At 39.4% G+C, this 16,243-nt stretch overlaps 1 protein-coding gene across 1 annotated transcript in view; it reads right to left on the reverse strand.

Annotated features, from left to right (window-relative positions):
* DCUN1D2 (DCN1, defective in cullin neddylation 1, domain containing 2) overlaps positions 1–15,836 on the reverse strand; it is a 38,274-nt gene extending 22,438 nt beyond the window's left edge. The window contains exons 1-2 of the mRNA XM_006851551.1: positions 15,626–15,836; positions 9,965–10,133 (exon numbers count right to left, since the gene is read on the reverse strand). Coding sequence (XP_006851614.1) covers positions 9,965–10,133; positions 15,626–15,800 — 344 coding nt within the window. The 5' untranslated portion in view covers positions 15,801–15,836. The remainder of the gene's footprint in view (positions 1–9,964; positions 10,134–15,625) is intronic.
* Positions 15,837–16,243: the final 407 nt, after the last annotated feature.

Below are 16,243 nucleotides of genomic sequence, written 5' to 3' on the forward strand. Positions count from 1 at the left end.
CCTGACAAATACATACACATACATAATATACACACACATAAACACGCCTGACAAATACATACACATACATAATATACACACACATAAACACGCCTGACAAACATATACAGAAAAGCATAAATCACACCCTACGGTGACCACCATCCACCTGGAGAAACAATACAACCGGCCCCTCAGAAGCAGCCTATCTGCCCTTTTCCCATCATAATCCCCTCCTTTCCACGAGGAGAAATTTGACTAATCTGATTTTTATGATAACTACTTACTTATTCTTCTTTATATTTTTATCACGGAAATAAGCATTCCTTATAGTGCAAGTCAGTTTCCCCGATTTTTGAAATGTACAAAAAGTTAACAGTTGGACCACTTTGTGTCTGACTTTTTCAGCCTGTACTATATTCAGTTGGCGTCCTGGTGTGGCAGCACTAGACTGCAAGGTCGGGGGTTTGAACTCACCAGCTGCTCCTTGGAAACCCTTTACAGGGTCGCTGTGAGTTAGAACCGACTCAAAGGCACGTAACAACACTAACGTTTAGTGTATATAGCAGTAGTTAGCTCCTTTTCACTGCCATATGGTGGTTATTTGGCGTCGGTTCCGACTCACAAGGACCTTGCACGGGGTTTCTGAGGCTATAAATCTTTATGGGAGCAGAAAGCCTCATTTTTCTCCCGCGGAACAGCTGATAGTTTCGAACTGCTGACCTTGAGGCTAGCAGCCCAACCTGTAACCACTATACTACCAGAGCTCGTTTTTCACTGCCATATAGAATTCTATTATACTTGTGTTTCATAATTTACATAGTCTCGTAGTCCTGGAATCTGAGCACCTACTAGAGATGGCAGGAACATCCCACAAACAGGAGCATCTGAGCATTGCTCACGGGCTGTCAACAGATCTGAGAACTAGTGACGTCACACACACTCAGTGGGAGGAGGAAGTTCAAGATGAAGATACATACAAGAGACAGGTTTCATCTCCTGTGGGAGGTAGTTTGTGATCTCAGTGAAAGAGCTGATTTATGGCAGCACCTTCTCTCCAGAGGTTGTTTCAGAAATCCTGTGTTATGATGTGTTCTCAGATCATAAGCTCCAAGGGCAAGGGCACGTCTACCAACTCATGAACTGAAGGGGATGTGACGATGTTACTGTCAATGGATTCCCAAGAAGGCCAGCTGTGTGTGAGAATGTGACCTCAGGTGCTGGACAACTCCAACACTGCCCTTTTGGGCTTAGTAGTTTTTTGGTTACAAGTAGCATTGCTAACACTGTTTCTGTACATATATTTGGGTGCACATATGAATGCCATGTAGGTTAGAGTGGAATTTCTGGGTCACAAGTAGCATGTGCCTTCAACTAAAAAACAAGCAAACCATGTGTAAACAGTTTCCCAAAGTGATTCCACAAAGCTACACACCCACCAACAGTAGGTCAGAGTTGTCGTTCTTTGTTTAGCCATTCTGGAGGCTTTGTTGTGTTGTGTAACATACTTCACCGAGGAGTTGGAAGGAGCACCTACTTTTCGATTCATTGGTCAGTTAGACATGCTTTTGTGAAGCGCTGATTCAATTCTTTTGTCCACTTTTCAATGAGGTCATCTTTTTCTTAGTGCTTGGTTGGCATTCTTTATGTGTTAGTGAGCCAAGCCCACCGTCAGTTACGTGGTTTTAAAGTGTCTTATTCGGAATATGGGCTGTCTTCTCACTGTCTTCTTTCGGATGATAACAGGTTCTTGTTTCTTGTATAGTAAGCTAGAAACAATGTACATTCTTTTCCTTTATCATTATTTTTTTGTTGTTATTTTAAGGTCAGAAAGGTATTCTCCTAAAGTTTCTTCTAGAGATATTTCTTTCTTTTTAGTGGCTGCTGTTCACATTCAGATCCATAACCTACTTAAAATTGATACATGGTGTGAGGTAGGAATCACACTTTTCCCCCCTATGAGCAGTCATTCTCCTGGGAACATTTACTAAAATGTCCTTTCTTCACTTCTCTAAAAGGGCTATTTTTGTCCTACATTAAATATCTGTAGATTTGTTTCAGGGTTCTTCATCTGTTCCAGAATCTACTATTGTACTCAATACCAGGCAGTCTTAATTACTAGAGTTTCAAAGTTCTGATTACCTGATAGAACAAATCTTCCTACCTTGTTCTTTTTCTTCAATTTTTGGTTTTCCTTGACTGTACATTTTTCACATAGATTTCAATTTAGCCTGTCAAATTACATACATAAACCTCTTAGGATTATGAATAAAATGGCATTAACGGTACAGACAAATTTAGGGACAAAATACTGAGTCTTTCACAAGTGAGTTCTATTTCTCCCCTGACTCAGGTTTTCTCTCCTGTCAATGACTTATTATCTTCTGTTTGGAGGTACCACACATCTCTAATTATGCTTTCTTATTTATTTTTTATATTATTGAAGGTGGTATGTATTTTAAAAATTCATTTTGCTTTGTGGCTAGTATTCTGAAATAGAATAGCTTTTTTTAATCCTGCCGTCTGATTAAACTCACTTACATATTCAAATATTTTATCTGGAGATTGGAGTAGCTAAGACTTCCTGTTCAATGTTGAATAAAAGTAGGCATTCAGGTTTTGTTGCCTGTCCAAAGGGAGAGTGCTTGATGATGCCAATTAGGTATGTTTGATGTAGTTTTTGGGGGGGAAGGGGTGATGTCAAATTAAAGATAACCCCTTTGCTTCTTAGTTTGCAATGCGTTCTCTCTCTTTTTTAGTAAGAGTGACTATTGAATTTTATCAACCAACTCTGTTACACAGTAACTGAGATGACTGAAATTGTTCCCTCTCCTCTTGTTAACATGGTAAATTAAACGGATTGATTTTGTAAAGTTAAACCACCTCCGCATCAGTGAACTATAACAAACTTTATCATAAGACATTCTAAATTGTTTGGTGGTTGTTTCTTAGGCTGAAATCAGTTTGCTAGTGATCTGAACTGTTGAGGGTTTTTGTACCTTACACATCCCTGACTCCTCTAACTGAGAGTGGGCTCTCCGTTTCCATCCTCAACATGCCCTCCAGACATTTGTTAGCATGACTGAGCTGCCTCCAAAATTAAGTGGGGAGGGGTTTCTCTTTGCTGTTCTCTGAAAGAGGGTTGGTAAAATTAGTGGGGTTTCCTGTTGTTGCCATTAAAAGTTTGGTAGCATTTGCCAGTGAAGCCATCCAAACCGGGAGTTTTAACATTATGGGTTCAGCTTCCTTAAGAATTATAGAACTATTTATTCTTTTCTTTATAATTATTTTTTGTTAAGTTTTGTTTTTAAAAGAATTTCTCTATTTCCTATAAGCTGTCAAATTTATTGGTACAAAGTCATTGATAATATTTATCGTTTTAATGTCTGTAAGGTCTAGTGTGATGGTCCCTTTTCATTTCCTATTGATTTGTTATTATTTTTGTAAGTCTTCAAATAACAAACTTTCATCGATCCTTTCTATCAACTACTTTGTATTTCATTAAATTAGTGCTTCAAAATGATCATTTCTCCTGCATTCTTCTAAGTTTAATTTATGGTTCTTTTTCTACTAAGATATATGCCTATTAGCTTATGGATTTTCAGCCTTTCCTTCATTCTCAAAGATGCGTTTGAAAAGCTGAATACTATTAAGTTTTGGGATGTAGCATTTCCTTGTCATTCAATAAAAAAATATTTTCTAATTTCCCGTGCTTGAGTCAATTTCTGGATTCTCTATTGTGTTCCATAGATCTATTTATCTGCCCATAACCTACATGGTCTCAAATATTCTAGCTTTCAAAAAGTCTTGAAATTGGTCGTGTAAGTCCTTCTACTTTGTTCATTGGTTGCAAGACCGTCCATTTTATTGTTTCTACTTCTGCTACTGAGTGATTTCTTAAATCATGTGATGTTCTCTGGAAATGTTTTAATCTCCTGAATAAAGTGAGCTAAGTTTTTTTAAAGTGAAAACCTTTGATTTCATGGAGCCCTAGTGAGCCTGTTTCTATTGTGTGGCTGTGTTTTTTCTGTTGACTCTTGTAAATATAACTCTATTGCCTCATATGCCTGTTTGCTTCTGGTTCTGTGCTGGGCACGGTATTTGAAGAACAGTTTGTAGACCACACAGGGCACTTTTTCTTTCCAAATACCATTTTTATTATATGCACTGCCAAAGCAAGCACATAAATAGCATTTTTATTTACTTTTGTCAGACACCTGTGGGCACTGGCAATCTGAAATTACCTAATTTCAGTTTCAGGTATTGATACTGAGCTGGGAACAGTCCCTGTGAGTTTACCCTGAACCTTGAAAGGCCTTCAGATTTCACACTCAAGTTTAAGGACGTTTCCCAGGCCTCTATTGCTGGCAGGTCCTGATCTCCAGTTTTTGGCCCCCTCCTCTGGTCTCCAGTTTTTATTCCTCCTCCAACAAAAGACTGTCAAAAGCGTGGAAAATGCTTTCAAAGTAAAAGCAATCCCAGATGTTCGATTCACAATGTCTAGGAACTTGAGTTCACCATTCCCCACTATCTTGTTAACCCTCTAATGCTGTTTATTTAAATGTGTGTCCCATTTCTACCTGTCATCTGTGGACCACACATTGGTCTAAATTACTTGGTGCACCATTCCTAAACACATGCTCAGAAAGTTCACTTACTTTAAGAATTCTCAAGCCCTTAATGAAGGGATGTAGGAATAGCTGTAAACGGCAGGCAAGCTAATTAATCACAGTCGAGAGTACACAGCCAGATGACAGTATGGGGAAAATCGAGCCAACACAAAAGCGACAATATTTTTAACAGTTCGTGCTATTTCCACTAGAAGTAAGAACACCGACATGACCAGACAGTAAAACATTAACGAATGCTCTGACTGACTATGCTGTTGTTGAGTAACTCATAGTGACCCCTCTATAGGGTCTCCAAGAGCAGCTGGTGGATTTGAACCACCAATCTTGTTAACCACATAGCAGTACAGCACTACATCGGGACTCTTTGATTTAGTACCACACTCTCATATTTATAGGAACCCTAGTGGCACAGCAGTTAGAGTGCTTGGTTGCTAACTGGAAGCTTGGCAATATGAACTTGTCGGCCATCCATGGTTGAAGGATGTGGCAATCTGTTTCTGTAACGATCTACAGTCTGGGAAGCTCTCTGGGGCAGGTCCGCTGTGTCCTGTACGGTCACTAGGAGTTGAAACTGACTACAACACTGGGGTGGGTTTCCTAGTTACAAAATCCTTTCACCTTGAACTTCTCTGTAAGATGCAGGGCATATCTATCTCACTACCAAGGAGTTGGTTCCGACTCCTAATGACCCTGTGTAGGGTCTCCAAGGCTGTGAATCTTTAAAGAAGCAGAGGGCCTCATCTTTCTCCTTTGGTGCGGCTGATGGCCTTGAACAGCCAACCTTGCGGTGAGCAGTCCAGTTCTTGTCCTACAGCGCCACCAGGGCTCCTGAATTTACAACCTTAGATTACATTCTGCCTATTTTTATGTAAGAGGGTATGAAATTATATAATATGTTTTAAAAAAACAAAACTGATACCCCAAATCCTTAAAATACTTTTAAGTTACGGCATTTAGTAAGACAGTGGTCAAGAACTTAAAAGAACGCTCTCATTCTCTCATGCAACACTTATACATAACAAGTGCTAATAGGTGTTTCTATAATTCACTGATTTTCCAAATTTCTCACTTAAAGGAGATTTGAATAATGGGACAGTAACTATTACAATAAGCAATAGGGGCCTTTGTTAACGTGGGCTTTCAATTCTAAATGTTTTACTCGAACGCTAGGGTTCACTCAGGCTTTCCTCACTTCTAAACCCAGACCCAGTGCCAGTGAGTCCACTTCGACCCGGAGTCAGCTTACAGGACAGAGAACCGCTCCCCAGTGTCTCCAAGTCTGCAGATCTCTATAGAGGCAGACTGCCACGGCTTCCTCCAAGGCAGTGGAGGTGCTCTGAACTGCTGACCTTTCAGTTAGCAGTCTAATAGGAACCCCACTACATTCTTCAGGCTCTTCCTATGTGCGAGGGGCACGAAGTATGCTAAATGGTCCAACAGCATCACACTGATGTCTTCTGTTGGCTTTCCTACAGTGAACAGGAATGTGGTCAGACAGTACCAGAAGTAACGTGTTGCAGAGTTCATCTTTTAGGTGTAGTTAGTTCTGGGTCTGAATGACAGCTGTTCCTAAATGTGTCTCTAAGACTCAGTACGTGAGGTTGAAGCAGGAGCCTATGGTCTTATTTATCCTTATTATAGTACAAGGAAAGGCTCAAAGCTCTTTCAATGATTGGAAAGCCCCCTGTGCAGCAAGTGATGTTGGTCTGACAAAGACTTTGTGGCAAGCTGAATTGGTCCAATCATTTCAAAGTGAGGGCAAATTTACCTAACAGTAACGGGCAAGGAGGAACATCGTTCAATGTTGCAACCCAGAAACCACCTGCAGATAGTGATGAATACAACAGATTCATTACTTTAGTTGTTGTAAAGAGCCACTGAGTGGGTTTCAACCCATAATGACCCTGTATAGGGTTTCTGAGAAGCACCTGGTGAGCTTGAACCGCTGACTTTGCAGTTCAAATGGCTTTGCAGTCCTGGCGCATTAGTCCACAGCACCACACCAGGACTCCACAGTAGAAAGAAACAAATGCTATATTTTTTCTCTCCTCTTGGTTGCTGTAAGAGCATGGTTTTTGAGGGGGATTACCTTTTTTTTAAATTGTGAACTGAGTGATAGTTTACATGGGAGAATATCAGCTTTACATTCATCCTATTGGATTTCGTTTCATTGCAATGATTAGAATTCCCTCCATGCATCATCAACAGCATTTGCTTCCATTTCCTCTTTTTCTTTTGGGGGGGGGGGTGATGTACACAGAAACACTCAGGAATTTATAATGATTTAAACAACCAAAGGACACATTCTGCAAGTCTGCCTCCTGGCCACCAGCATGTAAGTGTGTGTTTTAAAAACACATTTATATTAAGGTTTTTAAGCTCCTTTCAACAGCTAAGAAGAATAAACTATTCAAGTTTTCAATACTGAAATAATTGGTGGTGGTGGTGGTGGTGTGCCGTGGAGCTGGTTCCGACTCACAGCGACATAGAGTTTCTGAGGCTCTGTACATCTTTATAGAAGCAGAAAGCCTCATCTTTCTCCCATGGAACAACTGGTAGTTTTGAACTGCTGACCTTGAGGTTAGCAGCCTCATTTGTAACCACTACACTACCAGAGCCCCTTAGATGGCAAACACAGGAATGTCTATATCTGCAGAAAGGGACAATGGAGATGCTCAGTATTATCGTCAGAATAAGACCTGAAGCAGACTATGGAACAGACCATCAAAAGTTCATATACAAGCTGAAGCTGAGGAAATTAAAACAACCTTACAAGACCTGAAGTATGAACTTGCTCCTGAATGCAGAGTAGCTAAAGCAAACAGAAGATAATCAAATAGTGTCTCTAGAAGACAAAGAAACATATTATAATGAAATGTGTGCAGAAACCTGGGATTATCAAACCAAAAGGGATAAATAAGCATGTTTAGCATTTCTCAAGCTAAAAGAACAGAAGGAAAAACTTAAGCCTCACATTGAATTACTGAAGGATTCCAGGGATTCCTGGTGTGGTGCTGTGGAATGTTGTGCTGGACCACAAGGTCGGTTTGAACCTTAAGGTTGGCAGCTGCTCCTTGAAAACCCTATACATTGTCGCTTTGAGTTGGAACAGACTCAACAGCACTTACCAACAAACAACACCATGCAGGAAGCCCTCAAAAGACAGAAGGAATGAAAGAAAAAAAGAAGACAGTGTTACTGTACAAAAAGAACTTGTCAACATTTAATTATATCAGAAGGTTGTTGTTGTTGTTGTTATGTGCCGTGGAGTCAGTTCCGACTGGTAGCGACCCTGTACAGGGTTTCCAAGGATGTAAATCTTTACGGGAGTAGAAAGCCTCATCTTTCTCCCACGGAACAGCTGATAGTTTTGAACTGCTGACCTTAAGGTTTGCAGCCTGATTCGTAACCACTACGCTACCAGAGCTCCTATATCAGAAGGTAGCATCTGATAAAGAACTGAAGGGGCTGAAGGAAGAAGTCCAAGTTGCACTGAAGACATGGGTGAAAAGAAGGCTCCAGGAATCATTGGTATATTGAAACGTTTCAACAATCAGATGCAACACTGGAAGCAGTCACTTGCCTATGGCAAGAAATTTGGAAGACAGCTACCTGGCCTTCTGACCAGAAGAGATCCACGTCTATTCCAAAGAAAGAGGATCTAACAGATGTGTAAAGTATCCATCGTTAATATCACACACAAGTACAATCTGGCTGAAGGTAATTAGAAAACCGTTATAGCAACACATCAGTAAGAAACTGATGCAGAAATTCAACAAATTCAGATTGTGGAAATGGCCCTCTTTTGGAGTCCAGCTCGAATTTCTAGTGCTAGATGGATCTTGGCTGAAAGCACAGAAAAACAGAAAGATGTTTATCTATGTTTTGTGGCTATATGGCGCTGTGGATTAATGCGCTGGACTACAAAGTCGGTTTGAACCACAAGGTCGGCAGTTCAAGCTCACCAGTTGCTCCTTGGAAACCCTATACAGGGTCACTATGGGTCGGAACTGAATCAATGGCACTTAATAACATCAATCATAACAGAATACAGACAGCATTACGAAGAATGGGAATTATAGAACACTTAGCCGTGCTCCAGAAGATTCCAAACATTGACAAGAGGCAGGCATTCAGACAGAATAAGGGGACACTGTGTAGTTTGAACTTAGGAGAGGTACGTGTCCCAGCTGTATGATGAGCAAACACTCTGAGAAGAGGCACTACATGAATAAGACAAAGCATCAGGATTGGAGGGAGACTCATGAATAACCTGTGATATGCAGATGACCCAGCTTTACTGATGACAATCAAGAACTACAGTCTTCTGTACAGACTACACATAAAGAAAATAAAAATTCTCACAACTGGACCAATCCACAACATCGTGACAAACAAACAAAAAAACCCATCGCAATGGAGATGTTGGCTGCAAAAGAGAGAAGTGTTTAAAAAGTATAGCTGTAACTTAGGAGACTCAGGTGTGCCTGACTCAAGCCACAATACTATTTTCTACCATCTCTTCTGCATGGGAAAGCTGGACAATGAATAAGGAAAACTGATGACTCTGAATTACGGTGTTGGGAAGAGTACTGAGCATCCCATGGACTGCTGAAAGAATGAACAAGTCTGTCCTGGAAGATAAAGTCCAAATGTCCCTTAGAAGTGAGGAGGGTGAGACATGTGGTCAGGAGGAACCTCAGTCCTTTGAGAAAGACATTGTGCTTGGTAAAGGAGAAGGTCAACAAACCAGGATGAAGACCTGCAACAAGATGGACTGAACCAGGGGCTGCACCAATGGGGCTCTGACATGGAAAAGATGATTTTTATGACTCAAGACTGGACAGTGTTGTGTTCTGGTGTACACAGGAAGGCTAAGAGTCAGAACCAACTCAATGGCACCTAACAACAGCAACAATATGTAAAATAGAATAGTGTTACCAGCAGAAAACAAAATGACATTAATGTTTAAGTAGTGACACACTGTATCGCTATTATGAAATAGCGATTATGAAATATGAAATATATTATGAAATATGCACAGTATTATGAAATAAATTGAATAACTGAAAACTAGCAATTTTTTAAAATCCTGATGTATGTAAGCAATTAAAAACTTGAAAGAAATTTTTTTTTATAAAAAATGAGTTACAAATGTAAAAAGATAAAAAAAAAACTGAATTAAGTTTAAATTGGAATTTAAAAGGAAAACTCAAATCTTAAACAGCGTGGATGCACACGAAATGTATCCGATACACAAAGAAAATACATACCAGATTAGTACTTACAGAGTTTAAAAAGCAATTAATGTCAAACATGTCTGAAAAAGAAAATGAAAACTGAGAAGAACTTACCCAAGCTCTGTCATGCCATCTACAAATTCCTTTTTGCTAAATTCACACTGAGTAGCTGCCCTGAACTTCCATGCTATGACCAAAACGCTGATACTGGTAGGATCCAGGCTTAAGTCATCACAAAACTGCTGAATCCCATCAATTCCAATTTTATTTTCATCTTGTGGATCTATAGTTAAAGTTAAGGGGAGAGAGTTCAACCATTTTGAAAAAGCATTGTGAAAATGCATGATTACAATCTTTCACACAGTTATAGGAATAGTGCTTCATATATATGGCTCAATGGAACTACAATTTTGTACTGTAGGTAAAAGAAATGTTGCGGTTACATGCTGTCAAGTTTGTTCAAAGTGACCCTCACAGGGTTTCTGAGGAGTGGTTGGTGGGTGTGAACCTCTAACCTGGTTATTAGCAGTCCAGTGCTCATCCTACCGACGGCACTTAACAACAACAACAACAAAGTGCTCATCCTACAGCACTACATCAGGACTCCAATAAAAGAAACAGTGAATAACAGATAATAACATAGCCAGAAAACAGTGTCATTTTTAAAACCTAGGTTTCTGGGATCTCAGGGAAAAAATGTCCTTGAAACTGCTTAAAGACTTCATTAGTATGAAACAATTTACCTTCCCTAAAGCAAAAATAAAACTTCAAGTTGACAGAAGTTTACTCTGCAAATTGCTAGGAATGTCAATGTAATGGTAAACATTTTAAGGTTTTACCACAATACTGCCAAAGATTTTTTTCTTTTAAAGTGATTTCATTTGCTAGTTCCAATGCCATCGCACAATTTTTTAAAAAGAATCAGTTAGTTCTAATGCCTCTGCACAGTCATTTTTTGTTTTAGAATCATTTAGATTATGCAGTCCTGGTGTGGCGCTGTGGGTTAATGCGCCAGACTGCAAAGCCATTTGAACTGCAAGGTCAGTGATTCAAGCTCACCAGTCACCCCTCGGAAACCCTATACAGGGTCGCTATGGGTCGGAACTGGCTCGATAGCACTTAACAACGACAACATCCAGTTCATACTGTATCCATTTTAGAGCATGCATTCAGTTTAGAATCCTTGTGTGGCGCTGTAGGATAAGTACTGGACTGCTAACTAGCCACTCTCGGAAACCCTATACAGTGTTGAGAGAATTTGGAACTGACTCCATCGCACTTAGCAACAACAACATCCAGTTTAGAAATAAAATGAAAGAACTTCACATTAATCAAATCGAAAATCAAATAGTAAAATATATTAAAAGTATCCCAACCAGATGTCACCAAATGGTTGTTAAATGCCATCGAGTCAGTCCCAACTCATAGCAACCCTGGAGAGGGTTTCCAAGGAGCAGCTGGTGAATTTGAACTGCTGACCTTTAAGTTCAAACCAATCTAGTGGTCCAGTGCTATATCCCATACTGCCACACCAGGACTCCAAATTAGGTTATTAATTTCTGACAGATTGGATATACTCCTATCCTATTATATAATACAGTTTATGTGTAATTAGTTTAAAAGGTACAAATAAAAAAACATAGCTACTTAGCTCAAATAAAGATTGTTCGTGTTGTTGTTAAGTGCTACTGAGTGGGTTCTAACTCATAGAGACCCTCTAGGGTTTCCGAGGCTATATATCTTTGCAGACTCATTAACAATTTGCGATATGCAGATGATACAACTTTGTTTGCTGAAAGTAAAGAGGACTTAAAATATTCACTGATGAAGATCAAAGATCACAGCCTTCAATATAGGATGCACCTCAGTGTAAAGAAAACAAAAATTCTCACTACTGGAACAGTAAATAACATGATAAATGGAGAAAAGACTGAAATTGTCAGAGACCTCATTTTGCTTGGATCCTACATCAACACTCATGGAGGCAGCAGTCAAGAAATTAAACAACATATTGCATATTCAAGCAAATCTGCTGCACGAGACCTCTTAAAATTATTCAAGAGTAAAGATGCCATGCCAGTTTGAGGACTAAAGTGCACCTGACCCAAGCCATGGTATTTTCAATAGCTTCAGATGCATGTGAAAAGTTGGACAGTGAATAAGGAATACCACAGAAGAACTGATGCATTTGAGTTACGATGTTGGAGGAGAATATTAGAAGTGGGCTCAAGAGTAGCAACAATTAATTGTGAGGTATGTCCGGGACCGAGCCATGGTTCGTTCTGTTATACATAAAGTGCTGTGAGTTGGAACTGACTTGATGGTACCTAACAACAACAACTCTTTGCAGAAGCCGAAAGCCTCATCTTTCTCCCTCAGAGTGGCTGGTGGGCTCAAACCGCCAGCCTCGTAGTTGGCAGTCCAGTGCTTATTGTATAGAGCTACCATGTTCTCCAAATAAAGACGTGTTGTTAAGTGCCGTTGAGTTGTTCCAACTCATAGAGACCCTGTATAGGGTTTCAGAGGAGTAGCTGGTAGGTTTGGACTGCTGACCTTGGGGTTCGTAGTCCAGAGCTGATCCTACAGCACCACAGGTGTGCTCAACTTTTCTTCTCATTCATGAAAAATTTAACTTTGGTCATTGAAGTATCAGATATTGTTAGCTACCTCTGAGTTGCTTCAGACTCAGATATAGAGACGCCATGCGTGCATAGTAGAACTAGTCCTTAAGATTTTCAGGGTTAGGACCTTTTGGATGCAGATCAACAGGCTTATCTTCTGAGGCACCTTGTGGGGGAGGGGTTGAAATAGTCAGCCTTTAGGTTAGTAGTCAAGACTTAACCGTTTGAGACATTCAGGACCTCCTGAGTATACTACTTTATTTACATATATGTTGTTAATGAAGAAAAGTTGATGACATAATTAATGAACAGGAAATCAAACATCTAAGTCTACTCTCCTACAATAGGTACAGAGCAAATTCAACTGTGGACTTGTGGAACAAAGGCTCAATCAAAAATTACCATTGATCCTCATTCAGTCCTGGCCCCTTACAGTATACAAATTCAGAACATGAGAGACATTGTTCTACAATGTTCTCACTTAATAAACAGTCTTGGTTCACTTCATATACAATATTGCTAAGTATTGTAAAGTAGTTTGGGAAGTATCATTTACAAACATTAACACAGTAACAGATTATATTACCATCAGTTTCTGAACTTTATATTTTAGTCTTTGTTGTTGATGTTAAGTGCTGTCAAGTCAGTTACAACTCACAGCAACCCTGTTTAGGGTTTTCAGGGAGTGGATGGTGGATTTGAACTGCCAGCCTTTCGGTATCCTACAGCACCACACCAGGACTCCATTATAGAGTCTAAGATGATTATATCATATATTCATTTAAAATTATCACATTTATAAAATTAATTAATTTAATTTAAATGAAAGCATTGATTTATAATTCCACTTGTGTATTTTTTTAAACAAACTTCTGCACGTACTTGACTAGCCTTAAAGCATCTGCAGAGTATGTGACTTACAACATTAACTCAAAAACTTAGCCCAAAATTCATAAAGTACACTAAAACTTTAAAATATTTTTTGTTGGAGTCCTGGTGTGGTGCTGCAGGTTAATGCACTGGACTGTAAAGTTGGTTTGAACTGCAAGGTCGACAGTTCAAGCTCACAAGCTAGTCTTTAGAAACCCTATAAGGGTCGCTATGTGTCGGAACTGACTTTACGGCATTTGACAACAGCACCATAAGTACCTATGTGTTATTTTTATCATAGAAAATATTTCTATGATAAAAGACTTTCAAAATCAAAATGTAAATTTCAGATCCAAGTAAGTTAAAATACAGACAGTTTTGTTGTGTATATTTTCAAGAACAAGAAAATTATTAAAATTAATAAAATACTCAAAGAGTACTTTTGAAATAAAAAAAAAGAAGACTTTAAAGATAAAAAAATTATTTTGGGGAGTTAATAGTTGCTTAAATAAGGCTTTATTTTTTAAAGTTTTGAAAACATAAAATTAAAGTCTAAAACATAAAGAAAAAGTCAGCACTTGAATTACTGCTACGTCGCCTGGTAGAGCACAGACTTAACAGTGGACACAGAATTTTACAATCTGCTTACTTAGTCTTTGAATCTCTGTATATTTATATATGCATTTATTTTTACAGCACACATTTTGATAGGAAAAGCTTCATTTTAAGTACCACTGTCAACCTCCAATGCCAAGGTTTCTTTCCAAAGAGCTTTCCCCAAAGTTTTCAACAACTGAAACTGTTTCCGTGCTGAAACACTACTGTACTGTTTTAAGAAGGCTGACATTTTACCTCATTTCAGAATTCATCTCATGATGTCATATTATTCTTTCTGTTGCCGTCCTTGACAACATACACCTCAGAACACAGACCCATTTAACAATTTAGTGACATGGTGCCATTCTCTGAGGTGTCCCTCCTGCAGTAACAGGGATGACTGACCACCACTGCCCCCCAAGCTTCCGAGCTCATCTTTAGTCTGATCTCATACAGTTCTTAAACAGAGCACAGTGCTCAGAACAGACCACCTTTACCGGTTAGGGGCTGTAAGAGGACTTCAGGGGCATTTTGGGTTTAAGGTTTAAAGGATATCTCAGGTGATCGTTCTGCGGAATGACCTGCGTCCATGGCTCCAGAAACAGTATGAAATTCTGTTCTGCACTTTCTCCCTTTTTCATCAGGATTCTTCTAGAGTATTTCATCAAAAGGTTCAGTGATGGTAGTCAGAACCACCCAGTTCTTCTGGGCTCTGTGGATGGATATATTCTTTCCCTTCTCACCCATAACATAAATATATCAGGCTAAGATGTACTTGAACAAAAATACTGTATTAAGATATGACAGCTCAGCTATGGTAGCACACCCCAAGGCAGTGACTGTTTCCTTACAAATAGTGACCACCGTATGAAACTCACCGCACAGAACTTGAGTGGGAGTTGATTCCCACTAGTCTTTAGATGCCTCTCTTCTCATTTTGCCCCTAATTTATACACATGATCTTGGTGCTGAGGGTCAACGCACTGGGCTGCAAGATCGGCAGTTTAAGCTGATCAACCTCTCCTTGGAAACCCTGTACAGGGTTGTTATGAGTTGGAAATGACTTGATGGAACTTAATAACAACATCATCACAGTTCTAGGAGTATGAGTAGTACAGCACTTGGTGTTAACTGAAAGGTTGGTGGTTTGAACTGACCAGATGTTCCATGGGAAAAAGACGTAGCAGTCTGCTTCTGTAAAGACTTTCAGCCTTGGCTAACCATAGGGGGCAGTTTCAATCTGCCCCAGAGGGTCAATGGTGTGGCGCTGCGGGTTAATGCACTGGACTGCAAAGTCGATTTAAACCTCAAGGTTGGTGGTTCAAGCTCACTAGCGGCTCCTCAGAAACCCTTTAGAGGGTCACTATGAGTCCGAACGGACTTGACAGCACTTCACAACAACAGGGCCAGTATGGGTCAGAACTGACTCGATGGCACTTCACAACAAGAGGGTCACTATGAGCTGGACTAGACTGGACAGCAGTGGACTTGGTGGGTAGTTGTTTGTTTCTTTTAAATCATAGCTTCACTTAAATTGAAGAAATTGGATTTTGCAGGGGAATATCAGGAAGACAAAGAATAGTATCTTGGAGATTCTTCATACAGAAATTCCAGAATTATTTATAATACATATATTTTAAGACATAAAACTTTAGAAGTGATTTGTTTTTATTATGAACTTCCTTACCTTTGTACCTGTTATAGAGTTGTTCTAATTTCTTCTTGTCTACTGAATTTCTCATGGATTCTTGGTAGAATGAGTCTAGGTTCTGGAAGAAGTTGTCTGTGGTCACGTCTAGTTTCCACTCATTCTGTGTTAAACAGTATAGAGCAGCTCTTTCAACAGCATGCGTAAAGGCCATAAACTGGTGGACCTTGTCCTTCTGAGATGACTTAAGTTTATGATTTAGGGAGCAAAGGAAGCAGGAAAGCTGGTAAAGTGAATCCGGATGTTTGTCTCAGAACTACTAATGCCTATATTTAAATGGGATTCAGTCTTCTTGTTGGGCGACTCAACTTCACTTCAAAATTACAGGAAGACAAAGCCTGGTTCTTCATCAATTAAAAAGACCACGCAGTCCTCTGAGAATTGAGACGACAGCATCTGTATAGTAACAAATACGCAGAGTCTAATCTTTAAAAAAATTACAAGAGTCATTACTTCATACAAATCACATTTTGATTTCAACCCACTTCACTTTGCATAAAGGAGAACAGTACTTTTGTTCAAAACATCTCAGCAAAATATGTTTCTTTATGGAACTCATGTAACCAACTGATGAAATAAGGAAGGGTGGGTGTTAAC

This window comes from Chrysochloris asiatica, unplaced genomic scaffold (assembly GCF_000296735.1).
Source record: "Chrysochloris asiatica unplaced genomic scaffold, ChrAsi1.0 scaffold00029, whole genome shotgun sequence".
NCBI lineage: Eukaryota > Metazoa > Chordata > Mammalia > Afrosoricida > Chrysochloridae > Chrysochloris > Chrysochloris asiatica.